The 16,323-nt window shown below is 42.4% G+C and overlaps 1 protein-coding gene across 4 annotated transcripts in view; it reads left to right on the top strand.

Annotated features, from left to right (window-relative positions):
• Positions 1 to 16,323, top strand: part of RCAN2 (regulator of calcineurin 2) — a 274,052-nt gene that overhangs the window by 40,784 nt on the left and 216,945 nt on the right. For all 4 annotated transcript variants that reach the window (XM_045057621.1, XM_045057620.1, XM_023254041.2 and 1 more), the window contains exon 2: positions 1,590 to 1,816. In XM_045057621.1, the coding sequence (XP_044913556.1) occupies positions 1,592 to 1,816 (225 nt within the window). In that variant the 5' untranslated portion in view covers positions 1,590 to 1,591. The remainder of the gene's footprint in view (positions 1 to 1,589; positions 1,817 to 16,323) is intronic.

The following is a 16,323-nucleotide window of genomic DNA, read 5'->3' as shown; positions in this document are numbered from 1 at the left end:
CTCAAAAGTAAATAAACATTAAAAAAATAAATAAAAATAAAAAAATAAAATAAGTACTTTGTCAATTTAAATATAGAAAATATATTCATTGGAGTTTTAACTTTAAAATACAGGAATTGTTCTATTTTATATAGACGAGGATTTTTACTTACTACAATTACAACGATCTGCTTTTAGAGTTACTAACTCACAATTTTAAAGTTTTGGCCCTTGTCCCAACCAGGCCCTAGGTTTTATATATAACGCATTATTTATATTACCATTGAATGATGCTTATCAGGATCCCACTTGGCCTTTGTTTCTAGGAAAAATAAAAACAGAAAAACGTAACCTCATCACCTGAGTGATCTAATCAGAGTTCGAGAGAGACATATGCAGAAACCCATCCATACTTGTTTGGGGACCAGAATTTGTGTCTAACAAACCTCATGAGGGCAGAGTGATGTTCTGTGTTGCCCACCCATCTGTCATGTACTCTGGGGCCCTTTAGTGATGGGACTGGGAAAATGGCACTTCCAGAAGATGGCCCAGCAGCCACACTGTAGGTGTCAGTCAGTCTTACATGCATCCCCCGGACAAATTATTTCACCTTTGGGGCTTCTAATCATTGAGCCTGATAGGCATGAAAATAGATACAAAAGAAAAATGTAGACACTACCTATCCTTGGGGTATATGGGGAGACGGACAAAATCTACTACAATGCGTCAGTATCAGAAAATGATAAAACTCTCCAACCATTTGCAGTGGGATAAAAATCTGAACATTGGAATGAGGAAGTAATAGAATGATTGAACACAGCTAGGTAAAATGAATACGAGAAAGCTTTGTGATGGGGACTATGAGGAAAGGAAATCTATATCTATATCTATATCTATATCTATATCTAACCATTAGATCTATTATTGGATCTATTATAGATCTATCTATTAACCAAGAGAGTACTTATTTTCGAAATCCAAGGTTCACAAATAGAGTAATCATCCCAGGCAGAAGGTATGTGTGTGTGTGTGTGTGTGTGTGTCCTCATTGTGGATAAACTATTAACTGTTAGAGTTACCATAAACAAGATTCGGGTGGTGATGAAGTAGGTTGTACTTCCTTAAGTACAGACTTGCACTAATCTTGATCTGCTTCATTTCTATGATGTAGGAAAGTGAGCTCTGGTGCCAAACTCCCTGGGTTTGAATTCTAGTCCTGCCATTTCATCATTGGCATAGTAAAAGCTACCCACTTGCTTTGTTCCTCAGTTTCCCTGTCTGTAAAGCAAGGATAACGTTGATGCCAATCTCATAGACTCTTGTGGAGATGGAATAGGTTAGTTGATGCATGTCGATCATTTAGAACAATTCCTAGAACTCAATAAAGGACAGTCATTAGTAGTAGCAGCAGTGGTTTTATATAATTCATTGTCTAACTTATGAAAGCACTCTCCTGAGTCCATTTGATTCTCATAAGGAAGCAAAGGCTCAGAGAGTTTACGTAATGTTCCCGGGTCCCACGTCTAGGAAACACTGGGCAGCTCGGCCTTACGATCAAGTTTTAAGGAATCGATGCCTGTTCTAACACATGTCCATTTTTGTGTCCTCAGGAATGAGGGGAGAATCTTACTTTATTGGAATGAGGAGCCTCGGGCAGCAGGGGCATACCCCGGAAGATGGAGAACTTTTCTTGCTCTGCTGCATAGACAGGGACTGGGCTGTAACTCGGTGTTTCGCAGAGGAAGCCTTTCAAGCAATCACTGACTTCAACGACCTCCCCAACTCACTGTTTGCGTGCAATGTTCACCAGTCAGTGTTCGAAGGAGAAGAAAGCAAGGTAATAAGCCTTTTCTGCTCCTGAATCCTGGGAAGATGTGGCATTGTCTCTGTCTTGTGGCTCATTTGTGATTGCGGTTTGCAAATTGTGGAAAATGTGTAGTTGGCTCTCTTCTGGGCATGCACAGCAGTAGAAAAGCCTACTCTGTGACCAACTAACTGTGACAAGGTTGTACATGTTGAATCAGATCTCATCCTCGGAGACCCATATGCCTGTCTAACAGAGCAAGTGGTGTTAGGAGTAGCGATTGCAGGAGATACCCCTTTAGGAAGCAGATGTTATTACAACAAAAAAGTTTTATTTTCCTATTCTATTCCCTATTCCTATTTCCTATTCTTATTTCCCTATTCTGCCAAAACCATGATTTGCCTTTCTCAAAACGGCACAAGCTCTTTTTCACTCCTGCCCCTCCTGCAGTGGGATGAATGTTCCCAAAATAGCTGTGACCTGAGTCCTGCAGCCGTTATTGGGAAGGTAAGCTGGCTGGTCCTCTGTGTCTTGCTTTGCCCAGTGATACCACACAGGGTGGAAATGTTATGTGGGTGGTGAGAATCTGAAGCGAAAGTGGTTGATTTGAAATGATTGGGGAATGAGGTTGTCTGTGTACAAGTATCTTCCAGAAAATGAAGCTCCCCATTGTAAGACACAAGCTTGATTCAATTAAGTGTTCTTGGAAATCAGAGTTAAATATTCTGCTTGGAGATCTTTTCAAAGTTCATTTTAGATTTCTCTGACCTTTCAAGTAGGGTGTCTGAATAGATTAAACCTTCCCTGTGGATGTGGATTTCTAATTATAATTATTATACTATGTTGTAAAACATGGGCAACATTTTTGGGGGGAAGGGACTCTTTTTCCTAAACTAAAGTTTATGCCTCTGTGTGAGACGTAAGAGTAGGATTTATTGATTGCCATTTTACAAATTTGGGCTGTTTTGCCAATTGCTGAACTCCAGTCTCCTTTGCCTGAAAACAATTACTGGAAATCTTTTTTTTTCTGGATTTTATTGGTTTTGTAAGCAATTCTGATAGCCTGGACAACTAGGAATTATTTCAAGCCATTTGAAGATAGTTTTATATTGATATTATTTTGGCGTTGAACATTGAAATGATAGGCTAAAAATAGCTTGAAATCCAAGGCCTTAGATGTGATCCCCTATTTAAAGTAAGAAAATGGCACATAGTCTCTTTGAGAGAAATTGGGAGTTTTGCTCTTGGATTATAATCAGTTTATAACACAGATTGTAATTTACTCAGAGCCAGTAATTTCTCTCCCCCCCCCCCCCCCGCCCCGCCCCGCCCCGGAAACCTACCTGACATTAACTATGAAACAAGATTCTGTGTTTTCTCATTCTATCATCTATTTGTCTAAATTAATCAACAATTGGATGGATTTTCCTTAGAGGCCAAATGAGGATTTTGATTCTTTCCTGATTAAATATTTCTTGGTAGATTGGAACAGTCAGACCTAGGGAGGAGCTTATCTTATTTTGGAGTGTGCTTAAGCATGATTGATCTGCTGAACCAGGATTGGTTATGTAGAAAGACAGAAGCGTGGGGAGAGTTCATGGGAATTTTCCCACATCCATGCTGATGTTCTAATCGGAGAATGAATCACAGATTACAAAATATTTTCATTTAATTTGTGTACAAAGTTGGTACATTGCAGTTTGATCATAAGTATTTGGTTTTAAAATGACCTTGAGGGGCGCCTGGGTGGCGCAGTCGGTTAAGCGTCCGACTTCAGCCAGGTCATGATCTCGCAGTCCGGGAGTTCGAGCCCCGCGTCAGGCTCTGGGCTGATGGCTCAGAGCCTGGAGCCTGTTTCCGATTCTGTGTCTCCCTCTCTCTCTGCCCCTCCCCCGTTCAAGCTCTGTCTCTCTCTGTCCCAAAAATAAATAAACGTTGAAAAAAAAAATTAAAAAAAAAAAATAAAAAATAAAATGACCTTGATAAAATATTGAATTGAAATCAACCAGATGGAGTTCAGCGGAACCAAATTATCAAATTATTTAGACCATATTTTAATAGCTGACGAGGTGAATTTTGTAATTGGCCGAAGTCTACGTAATTAGGCTTATTAAATCAGATGGAAAGTTTTCTACCTTGGTGCGATTTTATAGGCCCCATTTGAAGAAGAGAGTCTATAGGATGTCAAATTATCTGATCTAGATTCAGTTTTGACTACATACACATGGTTAAGGATGACAAAGCAAGATGATCAGATACCGATGAGGTAACAATAGCAAGGAGCCATGATCACGGGACACTAGAAAAAAATGTGTTTGGGAACCTTGGGGCCCCTCATCTTCATTGCCACCTCCTTCTCTTTAACTTCCAGACCTTTATAGTCTTCCCTTTACCTCCATTGTTTCCCACTATCTTAATAAAACTCATTTATTTTGTATGCCGCTCTCTCAGGAAATTCTTTCCACAACGTGCAAAGTTCATGAATCTAAGTCACAAAGTCTGATGATCATTCTCCCTCCCAAAGGGTGGACAATTTGGGCACTGTGCAAAGTTGGTGAAGAGATATTTTTAGGTAGAGGGAAAAGAAACACGAAGCATTTCTAGCACTCCTATATTTGCCTGTGGACAAGGCTAGCCATGGTGATGTTCTAAAATACTTGGCCTTGGAAGATGCCTTCAGTAGCCTGGAGTTCTATCAGGGAGATAAGACATCGGAAATGGAGCTTAGTATTCATTTCAGAGATGCCGGTGGGTTGTTGGCAATATATGGAACTTGTTTTGGCAGAGCCCTTTCTTTCTTGGCACAGTCTACTTTCCAGTTCATTGTTTCTTGATATTGACGGACTACAGTTTAGATTGTTTCTTGCAGTTCTTATAATGCATACATTTTAATTTCCTTAGCTGGCTAGGAATTAAAGCTTCTGCTTTCCTAACTGTCATGTATGAGTCTTTCAGCAGTCTCTTCTCTGCTTTCCCACCTGTCTGAGACCGTTTTTCTGAGCCCTTTTCCTTTTTGAAGTAATTTGGAAACCACTAAATTGGGCTATTAACGTAGGTACCACCGTAGGATGTGATCTTGTTATGCTAGTTTCTGTTTGTCCAAGTAATAAATATTCTGATAAGTTCATTTCTGCTATCCTCTGTATCCTATTCTGACACCTAAAGAACATTTTAAAAACGGCTTTGTGAAAATTGTTCACTCCGATTTCTTGTTAGGCAGAATTCCGCGAGATTGTATTTTGATTTGATGCTTTTGCACGGAGTGAGCACATATTTCAGAGTGGCTTGTTGTGGTCCAGATGGTTGAGATTTGTTTATATAACACAAAGGAAAGCCGGAGCTGGAGGAAATTGGCATGTGAAAGCAATAAATGCAGATTGCTGTTTGCGTGCTACAGCTTGAAGGATAAATATTTTTGTACGAAACACATTTAGAACTGGGATCTTCACAGCGTGCAACACCTAAAAGTTACTGGGGTTCATTTCCCTTTGGCACGCTCCCCCGGGTTGGCCTTTCTGGATCCAGCCGGGTTGCAAAAAGTCATCTTGAGGTAGGTGAGGCCGCAGGGGTATCCCGGGGGCTGCCCTGTGTCTGTACTGAAGACGGGTGAGGGTCTGCTCACTGGGACATGGGCACGCACTAGTAGCTAAAGGAGAGCAAGGAAACAACACCCACGAAACATTTCACCAAGTTCAATTCAATAAGGAGAACCCTGACTTGATAATGGCCTCCAAAAATGATGAATTTATTCAGTTTAATGATGATGATGGTGATGATAGCAGCAGCGAATACTTACACAGCATATAGCAAGGTGCCAGGGGCTCTTCCAAATGCTTTATAAACATGAAAGCCTTTGATTGTCATGACAACCCTATGAGGGTGGTGCCTTTCCATGTCTCTACCTCCTGAGCATGTACCAGAATTGCATTCCCTGGAAACTCAGGCTACTTCTGCTCAATGTGGAAGCAGGAGTGACCTGTCATTTCCAGGGTGGAGCATTTCATTACCAACGCTTGACCCTGAAAAATGTTCTTTTCATGCTGCCGGGGCGACTGGCATTGTTGGGAGTGCCTGCCCAGGCAGCGGGTTGTGGGGTGAGGAGAGTGAGGACGCAGAGCAGGGCCCACGAGGAGCCTGCAACATGACAAGAAAACAAAAAAGGCTTTGTTGCTTTAAACCACTGGGATTTGGGGGTTTGTTGTCCCGAGTGTAACTTAGTCTGTCTAAATAGACTGAATCTCATGGTTGGTACCATTAAGTACAGGGCCTCTTGACTTTTAATTCTGGTTCATTACCCACCATACCTCAGCTTCTCTCAACTCTACCGTGGAAAGCAGATTCTAGAAATAAAGTTGGCTATCCACCAGCATGAACATTCAGGTAACAGAATGTAAGGCAGAGAACTCAGGTAATTCAATAGCAAGATTCAAGCTAAACATAAATGCACTGAATCCAAATCACTCTTGTAGTTCAGCTGTGATACTCGTATGAATAAAACCTGTTTTGTATGTCCGCTTATACTGACATTTTGTGTAACCTTTTTAGAAGTGGCTGATATATTGAGTAAGCCAAGGGAGTAAAAAAAGTTAGAGATGTCTTAAGCACATTTGTTTTCACAACTACCCCTAGAGAAGAAGAGGGAGGGATAAAAAGAAAATAAGTGAAAAGAAAAGAAAACAGAAAATGAAAGCTGATAGGCAACGCTTCGGAAGATCTTATGGAAGCCTGTAATGGTTCCCTGTAATGAGATGATTTAAGGCTGGTGAAAAAAAGTCATGCTAAGGATATGTAGCAAAGGCTAAACGAGAAGATGATCGTAGTTTAAGTGTCACCGAATGTAGGTTGAAGAAACCAAGAAATGAAGTAAACGGTGGTGACCTGAGGGTGAGAAAACGATAACTGAGCATTTGTTTTAAATACTAAAGTGGATAGGGGTGCCTGGGTGGCTCAGTCGGTTAAGCACCCGACTCTTGGTTTCAGCTCATGATCTCGAGGTTTCTGGGTTCGAGCCCCGCTTTGGGCTCTGCCCTGGCAGCACGGAGCCTGCTTGAGATTCTCTGTCTCCCTCTCTCTCTACCCCTCCCCTACTCACACTGTCTCTGTCTCTCTCAAAAATAAATGAACTTACAAAAAAATAACTAAAGCAGGTAACAAATTAGATCCCAAATAGTCAAGGAATACTTTTGAGTCTCACCGTTTCTCTTGTGCTTTTCACCCCTGATAGGTGGAAGTGACATTTACGAATAGGTTTGTTGCTTTAAAGAAGGTTTTAAATTGTGAAAAAGACAGTGGATATCATTGTACTCAGTCAGGTATTCCCGTTTTCTCCTTTCTCTGGACGATGGCTGGGAACCATAATTAGTCACCGCTAATCACTCGGGGGCACCTGCCAGATGAGAGGCCCAGCGTGGGGCAGATTTGAAAGCTGCTGTAGGACATTCCCTGGAACCTTAACCTTTCTTCAAGTGACTGAAATATTCCAGAGGCATATTTAGTGTCTTGCTTCGCCACAGCACTGAGTGACCCCCTGGGGCTCGAGCGCCTGACGAGCCACTCTAAATGCCCCACTTAGCTACCTGAAAATAATTGAGGCAGTGGAAAGAATTAAGCCTGATGCATACAGAGTTGAGAACATTTGGTTTCTGTGCCAAAGAGCAGGTGAGCATGTATTCTTGATGGCACCTGGGGAAAAATGGCTGCCATGTTCCAATTAGTCTGGGATAATATTGAAGAGGGACAGGGAGCTTTTTTCCCTTCTTGGAAAAATGAAGGTTCCTTGGAAGCCACTAATTTTGATTTCCACCAGAGCTGCTGCTGGCCTATCCAGTGACTCTGTGAATTATGAGAAGCTGCCCCCAGGGGCAGAGTCTTAGGGCATACTACCTGGGCCATGATGGGTGAATTTGAAAAAATGGTCCCCTCTTTCCCCAAGCTGAAGGAGTGAGTGAAGCCCTGAGCCGTTGTGGGTGGCTTGACAGGTGGAGGGCAAGCTTGATTCCATCCTCTACTTTCCTCCCAGGCCAGCAGCCTCTCAAAAATGCACAGAAGGCAAAACCATCACAGTGGCCCCGGTCAAGATGGATAATTTTTAGTTATTTCCAATTTAAAGGGTATGTAAATTGAAGGATAACTATTGAGTTATCACCTAAGAACCTCCTTTTTTAAGAGGCAGTTTCAGAGACGGAGCCCCCGGGGAAGCCTGGCGAGGGAGCTTTATTGTTATTTTTTCCTTGCTCTCACCAGCTGAAAATGGCATTGGCTTCACCCTGCTTTTGAGGCTGTTCTTGGTTCGGTGGTCTGAAACGCTGGACCCGTTCAGAGATAACCAGAGAAAGTCAGAGAGTTGGGACATGAACTTTAAAACAATACCAAGGTATCCTTCACAGCAGGCCTGACATTTAGCTCCATGGATGAGATCAGTGTGATACAGATGAGCTGAGTGCCAGTCCTATTAATATCATGGGATACTTGTTCTACGTTACTGCACTGCTTATACTTGGTTATTGTCTACTCATTTATGATTTTGTGCATACAGTGTTCAACCATACTTTCCTGCTTTTTGGGAAGAATGGGTATATCGAAAGACAACCTGTGTAGTTCATTTTGTTAAGTTTGATCACTTTCCAGTGGTATTTTGGTAATGTGTTTTGCTGGGGATGTTTTATCATACAGCACAACGCGTGTTTTAAATACAAACACTATAATCTCCACCCATGTTTTGAGGTGGAGACTTGATCAGATACATGACATGGGAAAGACTTTTCATCAAACATGTTGGAATATATCTCGTATCTTGTTCAAAGCCTACACTCCCCCCCCCCCCATACTTGTAGCTATTACTAACTCCAGATTATTTAGTATATTATTATGCATAGAGTGTACTGCCTTATATGATGGTCTGGTCTCCAACTCCAGCTGGAGGATTGCAAGTATCTTGAAGGCAATAGTGCAAAGCTCATCATTCTTCTGTATCCTGTAAAGTCCCCCACGGTCCTAGATATAACACGGGCATTTCCAGAGAGACAGAAGGCCCCTGTGAGAGGGCTTGGGCTACCCAGAAGCTCTTGGGTCCAAATCCTGCCGCTACCGCAGACTAGTTATGTGATCTTGGTTAACTTAACTTCTCTGAATCTCAGTTCTCTCTTTTATAAAACGGGGTTAACTCTACCTTCCGTGTAGGTTTGTTATGTGATTAAATGAGATGAAATGCTTAGAGGAGGGGGCACAACACTAGGTCTTCTTGGTAAACATTGCTTCCCTTTCTCATTCTCTTTCATTCCTGTCCCCATCACCCAAGGCTGTGACCGTCCATCTCTGGTTCAAGGAAGGAAAGAGCCCTCCTAAAATCATGTGTTTAGATGGCACACGTACTGTGGAAGTAGGAAGAAAGGCTTGATTTAGCCAGTCTTGGCTAACAAAGTTGTACCCCCCATATCACAGCCTTGGGCTCTTGAAAATTTAATTTCAGTCTTGGCTGCATGAAAGCTGTTTCTGTGTTGGTTTTAAGATACATGTTGTTCACGGTTCCCCAAATAAGAGTCATGTGTTATGTTTTGTCTAGAATATACTACCAAGAAAACTTTGTTTACCTTGGGGAACTGGTATTTTTCTCACTAGGACAATTATGTAACTTACATGTTTGTTTGTTTGTTTTTCTTGGCTTCCAGGAAGCTCAAATTGAGAATTAATACTCAATCAAGGCCCGTCTCTTGATTCTTAATGGTCTTGATATGCTGTTTCTTTTGTAGTAACCTAATTATGTATATGTATAATTCAAGAAAACTTTCTGAATTATCTAATCAACTTTGCTCATATTTTTATGGAAAGTTTAACAATCATCTTTCAATATATAAGGAGGCTGGCCAGGAGTCACTGATGGTATATTTTGCAGGTGTTTAAAGTTCCACTATGAGTAGGAAAAAAATGACCTAAATTAGTAGATTATATATTTTTATTTTATTTTCAAAAAAAATTTTTAATGTTTATTTATTTTTGAGAGAGAGAGGCAGACTGCAAGTGGGGGAGGGCAGAGAGAGAGGGAGACACAGAATCCGAAGCAGGCTCCAGTCTCCGAGCTGTCAGCACAGAGCCCGATGCGGGGCTCGAACTCACAAACTGTGAGACCATGACCTGAGCCGATGTCAGATGCCCAACAGACTGAGCCACCCAGGCACCCCTAGAAGTGCATTTTAAATTTATCACTATGTAGATGACGTTCAGAGCTTTGCAAGGGGCATAGAAGTCAAGAGTTTAGCTCTTCAAATAGCTTCTTTCCAAATTTTCAGAGAAATGAGTCTTCAATATTGGAAATTTGGCACTGATAACTAGTTTTCATTAAAGCTAAATATGGGAGTCAGGAGGGTGGGGTCATCATGACTTAGAAAGAGGAGGAGAGGGTGAGTATACATGTGGTTTCCTGGCCCTGCTCTTGGTCTGCTTCCTTGTTAACACCTGGGTTCTCAGCTGCAGTGGAATTGTCTTTCCCCTAAAGAAACTTCTCTGAGTTTACATATCTAAGCAACTGTGGTCTCTTCCAAAAGGACTCCTCTTTGGGCATCACTGATAGCGCGTTCTTCGCAATGTTGCGAGTGGTGCAAAGCCTTTGTGGATTGGAAGTTGTGGAAACAAACAAATCGCTCAGAGCCGTGTATGGTGATTCAGGGCGGGTAACCAGACCTCGTAAAATAATTTTTATTTAAAAACAACACACACAAAATGCCATCATGAAAAAGAGCTGCGAAACCATGGGAATGATTTTCTTTTGGAGGTTGGGGACTGACTTTGGGGAATTCCAGAAATAAACCACGAAGGCATTGCTACCGCAAGGTCACCTTTTGGAAAACGAAACAGTTGTAGACCTAGTGGAGTACATAGGATGCAGACTTTTTTTTATTGTATCTGTTTATAAGGCACCCTGACTCGCAAACCTGTCTCTTGCTTGCTTGCTTGCTGAACAGAGCAAGCCTTAAGAACAAATACATTGTGGTGCGAGGAACATCCCGTTCCCAAGTACCTCCTGCTGTGCTCTTAGAGTCTTACGGACTGGAAGATTATTTTCTAATCAAGAATTCCCTTTTCAGTGAACCTACCCCTAGGGTACACTACATCCTAAGATATACTTAAGATATATCCTAAGGTGTATAATCTACATACCCAGGGAAGGGCAGTGACTCATACATATACTGGCAAGGGGAGAGAGTACTGCATTAATCAGACTACTCAATCCAGCCATCAAGTTTAACAATTATTGAAAATCTTCCACGTCCCGTGCCCTTGGCACCGAGAGTACAAAGACGAACGAGGTGCCAGCCCTCACGAAGCTTAATGTTTCCCGGCGTGTGATAATTATAGGACACGTCAGGTGACGTGAGAGATGGAAGTGGACGCAACATATACACAAGCCCAGGGAACGGACATGCCTAAGAGGGGAGGGAGAAGGCTCTGCGATATGTTTTTGTTTTTTTATTTTGAGCCTATCCCTTGACCCTATACAACAGTCTCCAAGTGGACCCATCCTTCGCCATGCAGTGTGCTGGCTGGGGTGACCCGAGGACACATTTTTCAGCCCGCCTCTTGTGTAATCAGCATTGTTGTCCTGTCCCACAGGCCCTGTTTTGAAAGGACATCTGACGTGTGTTGGGTGGCAGAGGGAAAGAACTGCCTCTGACTTTGGCAGGGGCTTCTTCCCCGAGTAAACCGGGCCACGGTGACAGGCGATGCATGGATGGAACATTCCATATGTGACCCACGTGTCCTAATTTTCTCCTTCAGTGTGTGAAATTTTTGCTTTCCTCAGAAGGTGAGCTGTGAGCTTGCTTATTTTAAAAACTGCACCCTGTGAGGAGAGAGGGTGTTCTTGGACAACATTACGTCATTGAAGCCTCTAGGTGTTGAGTCATCATTATTTTTAGGCAACTCCATGCTTTTTTTGGTTGTTCTAAGAATAGCCCCTGTTTCTGGACTCTACAGAAAGTCACCTCAATAAAGATCCTGTCACCACTCCACAGTCGGGATGGAATGCTTTCTTAATTGCCAGATTCAGGGCACACTCTTCAGCACTTTACCTCCCAAACATTCCACGTTTTGAGGTTTTCTATAGTCGACATGATGACTTCGTCAGGAGCTGTCCCTTGAATTTGTTCAGCCCTTTGTCAGACGTACATATTGTTGTGAATAACACCAGGCACGACAGAGTCAAATGCCTTCCTTCTGTAAGGGCTCCGTGTTGCCTGCACTCGATGCCCATTCGGTTTGTGAATTCCTTCACCCGTGACTTTACCCAGTTTTTAAACATTTCAAGACATATTTCCATGCCTTGTATTTTGTGGGTTGAGTAAAATCTAGATCCCTCACATTGGGAGCGGGGTAGAGGGTGCTTACCATTGGCATCCACACAGGATCAACTGAAAGCAGCCAAAATAAATGTTTTTATAGCCTGTTAAACTAAATAAGCATATAAATTGTAAACCATATTAGAACTTGATGACAGGGCAATAAAAAGGACCGAGCAAGCTTAGAAATGGAACTTTGTGGGTCAATATAGAGGCTGGTTTTCCCATTGCCTATTCAGAGCATATACCCAAGTATGATCAATTTATTTTATGTGGCACTTTTAAGCCCATAGGAGTACTAATGGCTTGTGAGCCGAGCCAAATGCTATTCTAACTGAAGCATAAAGGGAAGCAACTGCTTGGAATAAAATGAGGCAGTTGTTTAATATTATGGTACAGGACACCGCTTGTGTCTGGAGGTGACAGGGCAGTCACATGATCTGCATCTACGCGTGGCTGACAGGGCCAGTGATGGTGCGGTGGGCTTGCTGGGAAGACGGCTTTGTTTTGAGCCATAGGCACCCTGATGGGGTCAGTTCTTCTTTCGTTCCCTCAGACCTCAAAACCCCTCCCCACGGGGGCCATCCTGTCTCTAGAGAAATAGCGTAGCATAGTGACTAAGAGAGAGGAGCTCAAGCGTTGATTAGCCTGGTCTAAACGCCAGTTCCACTGCTTGTCACTTGTGTGACCATGGGCAGTGTATTGGTCCTTTTCAGGCCTCGGTGTCTTCACCTGTAAAATAGCATAAGTAGTGGTTTTTACCTTATAGGGGTGTTATGAAGACCTAAGTGATAAAGTCCACCATGCCTTGATCATAGCAACTGAAAATGTCAGCTAGTAATAGTAATTTCTGCCCATCAGTCAGATCTTTTGCATTTGGCATCATTGTTTTTTTTCATGTTTATTTATTTTTGAGAGAGAGACACACACACACACACAGAGCATGAGCAGGGGAGGGCCAGAGAGAGAGGGAGACACAGAATCCGAAGCAGGCTCCGGGCTCCGAGCTGTCAGCACAGAGCCCGACACGGGGCTCGAACTCACAGACCGTGAGATCATGACCTGAGCCGAAGTCGGACGCTCAACCGACTGAGCTACCCAGGCACCCCTATAGTTGGCATCATTTAAAACTCATAGGACTTTTTTGCTTCCTTTGGCTTACGGTTGTTGCCTAACTCATCAAAGAGCAGTAGTCAGCCTGCCTTGACTATTCCCTCCACCTCCAAAAGAGCTTCTGAATCAAGGTCAGGGGTAAACAAGATGACTTTCTTTTGCAATCTGAACAAATACCAGTTTATTCACAAGAACCAGCCCAGAGAAACGATCATTTGCAATCTTTCCTACATACAGTGCCTTGAACAGCCATACATGACTCTATTGCACCAGTAAATTGCCAGTACTTACTAGAAAGCTCCATTTTCCTTAATGTTGAATGTAACGTTAAAAAGACTAGTTATAGTCATTTGGCAATCCCATTTATATACTTCAATATGAAGCCTGATGTGTACTGGGCTTTATGTTACGGTCTGAACAACGTCCTTAGAAGTTTCTTGAAAAGACGAGTTTTGCCTTCATGTTTTTCTTTCCTTTTGGGCTATCTTTTCATCTGTTTCCAGAGAAAACTTGATGGATTGGTCAACCGAGCCTTCTTTGTGAGTAATTAAAGTCATTTCAAATTTTCATTGCAGGAAACAAAAGTCTATTGAATACAAGATATTTTTCTTTGCTGGTGTTTCATCCTCATTTGTACCGAATTTCGAGTATGTGGTAATTGCGATCGGCAATTTAAACGGGCCCAACTAGGGATTAACATTTACATTAGAAAGAGTAGGTAAATGAGAAAATCTGAATATGATTTTTTTTCATATTCATTAAGTATTTTAAGAGTTTTGCTTAGAAGATTCTGTACTTAATGCAAGCATATTTTTCGGAAGAAAATAGTGCAGGAAACATCATAACAAAACAGATGAATGAAAAGTGGCTTCTGTGGGAGAAAAACATCATTACAGAGAGAATTTACATTTGTATGAATGACTTTGTTACACTTAAAGAAACGATTTAAAAAGTAATTCTTTAGGGATGCCTGGGTCGCTCAGTCGGTTAAGCGGCCAGCTCTTGATTTTAGCCGAGGTCATGCTCTCATGGTTTGTGAGATTGAGCCTCATTGTTGGGCTGTGCACTGACAGTGTGGAAGCTGGTCGGGATTCTCTCTCTCCCCTCTCTCTCTGCCCCTCTTTCACTCGCGTTCTCTCTCTTTCTCTCCTAAAATAAAGAAATAAACATTTAAAAAATAGTTCTTTAGAGAACCCAATGCAATTGATGTAGATAGAATGATAGTTAATGCCATTTATGGTAACTCTTAAAATCTCCTTTGGCACATGTTGTTATTCCTGTAACACTGATTATTGTTTGGCACAGATAAGGTGTGAGGATTTATATTCTGATCTATACAGAAATCTCATCATTAGTAAATAATGCATTGTAACAACATATTTGATCGTCAGAGATTTTGTTGCCAGGAATAGATGTCATCGGGGAGGCCCAGAGCCATGGTCTGATCTAGTTCAGGGTCTCTCCGCTTTGTCACTGTTGATATTCTGAACTGGTAATCCTTTGTGTGGGGGCTGCCCTGTGCATTGTAGGATGTTCAGTAGCATCCCTGGCCTCTCTTCCCACTAGATGCCGCTAGCATCCCCCACCACGGCTTGACAGCCAAAAACGTCCCCAGACTTTGCCCAATGTCCCCTGGGAAGCAGAATCACCCTGGTTTGAGAAGCACTGGTCTAGCTGATAGTTTCTAACCACAGATTCGAAGAACTGCCTGGGCATTTTTTTAATACCAATTCTGGGACCTCATCTCACAGGATGAGAATCTCCGGGGGTGAATTCCTAGAAGCAGCACCGAAAGAAAAAGTTATAATCCAATTCTTTACCTATCGTTCTGAGTTCTGTTCTTTCCTTCATTCCAAATGAGGCTGAAGTTCCTCAAGTTTTCTCTTTACAAACCTCAGTCAGTCACTGGCTTGGTAACATGGAGGCTTCCATGAGGCAGCCGTCTGAGAAGTCCTCCCTTCGTTCCCAAAAAAGCTCTTTTGTGAGATCACTCAAGAGTGTTTCTCCTCCGACCACAGGATACCTGTTCTTGGCTGACTGACTGACACCTCTCCCTGGCTGCCGCCATTACGGCCCCCACATTCGGGATGCCAGAAATCATGGCATTCAGGCCAATGAAGATTTTTGAGAGAACTTGTTGAGTTATCATTGGCATCACTGGTGTCACGGGTACCAAGTACCCATGTGGTTGGGCTTAGCACTTTTATAATTTTGGCATGTATTTGGCAGGCCAGGAAGAGCAGCCGGACCACGTGTGTGGGTCAGGCGTGTGGTGTGAATGGAGCTTGAAGAAAGGTGGGGCTGAGATCATGGATAGTCAGCCCCTTGGTCAGCTGAGGGAAATTTTAAGGTCCTGAAGATAGATTAGTGACCATACGAGAATCACACGAAAGTCTTGGGTTTTAGAGGTAGGCCATGTTATTAGTGCCATTTTATAGTTACACGAGTGGTGAAGTGAGCTCTCACCAGCTTAGTGGATTGTGCACAGTGTTTAATAGCACGGCTGAAAATTGGCCATGGGAGTGTTTACACCAAGGAAATGAGCAAGCTCTAGAAATCACATGTGTTTGTTTTCCTACAGTCTTAGTTTCCTATAGCTGCTGTAACAAATTATACAAACATAATTTTCAACTCTGTAAAAACGGCCGTTACGATTTGGTATTGTATACGTGATGATTATTATTGCTTACCTCCATTTTTATGACACACAGAGTTGCAGAAGTTAGTTACTCACCCAAAGCCGTCTTGAGAACGCTCATAATTTAGGGCTTTCTTTTTTTTTTCAATGTTTATATATTTTTGAGAGAGACAGAGGGGGGGGGGACAGAGGATCTGAAGCGTGCTCTGGGCTGACAGCCGGGAGCCCAGTGCAGGGCTCAAACTCTTGAACCATGAGATTAAGACCCGAGCCGAAATTGAATGTTTAACTGACCGAGGCGCCCCATTTAGGACTTTCTTAATTGGTGAGCAAAGATGGGTTTTTTCCCCCCTCAAAAGTAAAACAACCAGTACTTAAAATCCAGGGATAATGTTCAAAATGTTATGGAGAGCATGCCATGTTCTCAGTTTTATACCACTTTTTGACTATTAATAGAG

Source organism: Felis catus, chromosome B2 (genome assembly GCF_018350175.1).
Source record: "Felis catus isolate Fca126 chromosome B2, F.catus_Fca126_mat1.0, whole genome shotgun sequence".
NCBI lineage: Eukaryota > Metazoa > Chordata > Mammalia > Carnivora > Felidae > Felis > Felis catus.
This window is presented reverse-complemented; position numbering and strand designations above follow the sequence as displayed.